The sequence below is a fragment of the Poecilia latipinna genome, unplaced genomic scaffold, assembly GCF_001443285.1.
Source record: "Poecilia latipinna isolate Pla-1442-1.1 unplaced genomic scaffold, P_latipinna-1.0 Scaffold6507, whole genome shotgun sequence".
NCBI lineage: Eukaryota > Metazoa > Chordata > Actinopteri > Cyprinodontiformes > Poeciliidae > Poecilia > Poecilia latipinna.
The window spans coordinates 1-5,017 of NW_015119123.1; the positions used below are offsets into that span (position 1 = coordinate 1).

The window sequence follows — 5,017 nt, forward strand, 5'->3', positions numbered from 1 at the left end:
TACTTGGATAAGCAAAGATCATCAGAAAGGTCCTCTCAAGCTTCATCTAATGATGAAGCTACAAAATAGAGCTTTGCATATAGGAAAATGATTAATAAAGAATCTTTACTTTCAGGTTCAATGCTATCTATGGAAAAATCCATTGATTTCTATGAGTAGCTGATTGATCTCTGTGTCCAAATAATCATTATATTGGTATACAAGTGTAAATAAAGCCCCCGTGAAGGCATAAGCAGTCAATATCTGAAAAAATTTTGGTGCAAAGAGATACTGAGGGGCTTGGCCAAGTGAGGGGATGAGCGTAGGGAGATAAGCAGGGCTGTGGTCAAGACCAGAGAAAGCACGGTTGCCAACTTAACAACTTTTTTCTTTTTTTTCTTTTTTACTGTGAGAATTGGAGAGATGCAGAAGTGTTGTTGTTTATCTTTCCTTACTTTTCCTATAAATGGGGCAGACAAAAATCACAAAGCAACTTTTGTTTCCAAATCATCACTCAGGCTGAGCTGGACTGATGAAGAAGAGTCACACTAAACTTTAACAAGTATTTCTAATACTTTTTTTTTTCTTATTTGTGTGCAAAACTATAATGATAATTAACCAAAACTTCACAAATTTGTCCAAATGCAGTTTGATTCCATTTTTGAGGGGTCCAAAAATATGGGAGCAAAAACAAACCCACAAGTCTACCCCTTCACTATTAAAAACGAGGCAGTATTTGCTGACTTTGCTCCAATGTTAATTAATTTGTCAGAGTTGTTTTTTCATGGAGGAAAAAAAAGTGGCATCTGTGAATCAACTTATGAATGCTCACCTTCAAAATTTATATCAGCTCCATATCGTAGGAGGATCTTGGCTGCATACACCAGTCCCCTCTCTGCCACTTTAAACAGGGCGTAGCTGATGCCTTCCAGGAACACCTCAGACTGGGACTCTTGCTCCAGCAGCTTCACCAAAGAGCTACACCGACTGGACTCTTCCTCGGGACTTTTCACAATAAAGAAGAAACAAGACATGTTTAAAAATAATAATGGCAAACACCACTCCACTGAGTAAATTTTTCAATGTAAGAAATTAGAATAAGGAGATTTTGTTTTATTTTCAAATAGATAGTTTGCTAAAAGCAGAAACAGCTTATCTTGAAAATGAATCATCCTTTCTATTAAGTTTTTTTTTTTCTCTCGCTTTACCTGTTTTCATTATTGCTCTCTTCTTCTGCTATCCCAACCACACGCATAACAGCGTTTACAAGCGGCTGGTACTCATAGATGATCCGTCGGAACCCATGGAGGAAAGGCATGGCTCCTCCACCGTTTACACCTCTACGTGCCATAGACAGAAAACGGGACAATAAGTGGACGTATTCAGTGTCATTGAAATGTGTTCAAAAAGCTGGTAAAAAAATAGTTTCCAACGAAAAGACTTAAGGCTAATATATGTGCTGTCAAAAACAATCGTTAGCTTCATGTCAACGCGAGTTAGAGTTCATTAGCACCATCATTTAGCTGTCTTTGACACGACTAAAACTACAGCTAGCATTAGCATTCTAGCCAGAAATCCTGTCTAAACTTATTTACATGCTAACTTTATTCACAGAAAGTATTCTACATTACCTAGAGCGAAAGAAGCTGATGCAAAATCCCACTGAGCGCTGAACTAATGACACCAGTTGTTTAATTTTCAAAACAGGAAACTTCCCACACGCCCCAAACAGTCCCACCTTGATTTAGTCCCCATTTACCATGAGACTGACCAAGGTTCCGCCGTCATTAATAGTGAAAAAGGCTAAAAAAATAAATAAATAATAATAATAAAAAAAATACCTGAGAACATGTGGTAATTATGTTGTTTTATATCTCTCCACAATAAACAGTTTCCTGATTTATTTAAGGGAAAAGTAAAAAATACACTTTGGTCAGTAATAGTTTGTCACAAAACCAGAAGCCGTGAACTCAATGCTGCAGAGATGAACATCGAGCTACTGTATGAAATAAAATAAAAAAGAAAATGTAGATGAAATTCACTGATAATGTACCTGTGAAGTCAATGGTGCCAGTATGAAGTATTAGCAAGAGAATTATGCACTTATATGTAATATGGAAGTGAAATAAATGTATTGATATTATTTTAAAAAGCTGACTATAATAGTGCTGTTTACACCATTTATTATTTGTGATTGTTGACATAACCAACATTTTTAATTTTCATTAATTGTGATAGGCTTTTTAAGTTTTTATCACAGAAAATGTTATACCTTTTTGTTGTCTGGCTCTTCCAGTACAGGTAGCCAAATTGCAGTGAAACATGATGCTAATAGCTTGCTGCTGGTGGTTTCAAACATTATATGGCCATTATAAGATTGGTGGGTGACATTTCATTTGAAGGGCATGCCTGCCTATTTTTGCAAAAAAAAAATAAAATAATAATAAAATACCTGGAGAGCCATCACCAAAACATGACACCTTAAGAAAACTTTAGCAACTGTGAAGCAACTTATGAAGAACCTTAATGGTTTTAACACAGAAATTATTTGGAATCCATTTTGAAATAATCCATGAATAAAAACTCTATGAATGCAATGGATATTTTTGTTTAGAAACAGGATTTTACTACCTAAAAGTCACTGAATTGCATATGTGTTTTTGTTAGTATTTTATTCATCCACACATTTATACAGAGTTAGGTTAAATTCCATATTTCATAAAACATAATTTAGTACTACATTTTCTGCCTTTCCTTTAGCCAATCACAGTAAAATAAACCACCACTATTTGGAAAGTTAATTATGAGCAGCAATTAGTTTTGCAAAATCAGTGCGAACTGTTGGTGGTGAGAAGGACTTTTCAGATTTTTTTTTTTTTTTTTTTTCTGGCAACGACTTCACTTTGCCTCCAGCATCTGGTTTCCAACACTTGCTTTGTCCTGCTCATCAAAAAAAAGAAGGGGGGCCGGGGGGGGAGGGGGAGGGTACAGGATTTTGTGACAGATGGCTCGCTTTGAAAGCTACTGTGAAATATTGCCTTACGAGTTGTAATTTTTTTTTAGCATTTGTGTGTGTATTTTTAATTGCTGACTATGAAAATGAGCATATGCTGTGGGAAAACTCTGATACACGCTTCCTGATGAGGATGATCCATTGGATGGATTGATGGATGGATGGATGGATGGATGGATGGATGGATGGATGGATGGATGGATGGATGGATGGAGATAAATCAGTTGCATTGGCTTCAGCACATAAAACTTCAGCATGCTGTATAAATGTCGTCTGTAGGTGGCAGTGTTGCTGCGTCAGCATCCCGACTGTGTCTGGAATCTGTCATTCCCAGCTGTTATTACTCAGCACAGACATCAGCAAATGCGTTTATGTGTGCAAGAAAGCGGACCTAACCCATCATGTAAATGCGACCGTGCTGCTGAATCACAAACAAGCAAAACTGCGTGAATTTATTCGGGACACTGGCAACTCCTCTTCTGGAGTGGAAAACAGAACTCAGTAGGTTAATCAAGGTCTGATTAATACTCATTTTGTCACTTTTAAGACAATTACACGACCAAGTAACCTGATCAATAAAGCGATGCTCCCATAATGCAAGCAATCTGGGGTGTTGTCAGTGAAACTATTTTCCAAACACATTTCATTTAGCTGCAATTTTCAAACTATGTCCTCTTGAATAAACCGCTTAACCTTTCCTTTGACAAAACTGCAGGCGATAGGTTCTCAAGTCTTTGCACACATGCACCTCTCAGGGTTCCCCGGTGAAGCAGACAATCTCTCTTTCCCACCATCACCATGTGGGCACAGGAGCGAGCAGTCTCTTGTTAGATGACAAGAACAGCAGGTTGCCCGGCACATCCAGCATTGGACCATGAAAAAGAAAAGTGTATTCCAGCTGCAGGGCTCCCTCCAAGGTCTTATGCTCGGCATGAAAGCAAGTTCTCGGGGAGGTTTGCAGGGCTCGCTGTGACTCAGCGAGTGTCCGTGTTGTTCGCAAAGCTCTGCGTTTCAAGTCCCTGCAGGCGTCAGAAATGTAAAATAAAGAACCACCCCTGTGGAAATAGGTGTCATTTCAATCTGTTGAACTGTTTTTTGTGTTTTGTCCGTGTGTTTATTGAATTGCATATTGAGCTCCAATAAGTCACAAGAGCTAGCAAAACGTATTGAATCGCTAACAGGTTTCTTCTATTCTTGCTTTTTTTTTTTGACACTCTTGAATGTTTGAATGTGTTGAGGGTGTCTCAGCAAACTAATTTGATATCAGATAGAGGTAGCCTGAGCAAATACAAAAAAGTGCCGTTTTCAAATTAACACAAGCAACTTGATCCCATTTTAAAAGTAGCTGTCCCTCACGCCTAATAACTGATTGTTTTACCCTTCGTGGAGTATTTTGCAAAAACTGGCCATTGAAATTGAACTGAAATTATTATTATTGAATTTTACTCTTTGTAGAACTGTTCTAAGTCAGGGATAGCTGAGATTTTTTGTTTGTTTTTTTTTACTGTGTGCATGATGTTCTTCTTGTGAAATTATGTGTTTCAAGCCAGCTAGTGTGACGCACGTCTTCCAAAAAATTTCACTTAAATCTTCCCAGGCCACAGAATATTTTTCACAGAGTTTTAGGGATCATCAAGATGGTTTTTTTTTTTTGGCAAATATGAAACAGGCATTTGTGCTTTCTTTGGTCAGCTGTTGTTTTTAGCCTTTTAAGTTTCTCATGGATGCCATTGCTGGTTCTTCTCTTTCTTATTCCTGATCATAAATACTAACCATAAAAGAGCCAAGTGAGGCCTGCAGTGTGGGGTCAGACGTTGTGAGTTTGTGATATCCCGGGTGAGTTGTCAATGTGCTATTGTAATAATTTTGACAGGGAAGGTTTACTGCTGTATCATGTTCTCCCGAGTTGTGGAAAATGACTCTGTAAAAAAAAAAAAAAAAAAAAAAAAAAAAAAATTTTTTTTTCAAAAAACCAAAAAATAAGCTTTGGGCCAAAAAAAGAAAAAAAATTTTCGGGGAGGAACC

The 5,017-nt window shown here is 37.5% G+C and overlaps 1 protein-coding gene across 1 annotated transcript; it reads right to left on the minus strand.

Moving 5' to 3' along the window:
• Window positions 1-370: 370 nt before the first annotated feature.
• LOC106943974 (ankyrin repeat and SOCS box protein 6-like) lies at window positions 371-1,699 on the minus strand. The gene is made up of 3 exons (XM_015027257.1): window positions 1,611-1,699; window positions 1,188-1,319; window positions 371-984 (listed from the first exon to the last, which is right to left on the minus strand). The coding sequence occupies exons 2-3, from the start codon at window positions 1,295-1,297 to the stop codon at window positions 798-800; spliced, it is 297 nt and encodes a 98-aa protein (XP_014882743.1). The 5' UTR covers window positions 1,298-1,319; window positions 1,611-1,699; the 3' UTR covers window positions 371-797.
• Window positions 1,700-5,017: the final 3,318 nt, after the last annotated feature.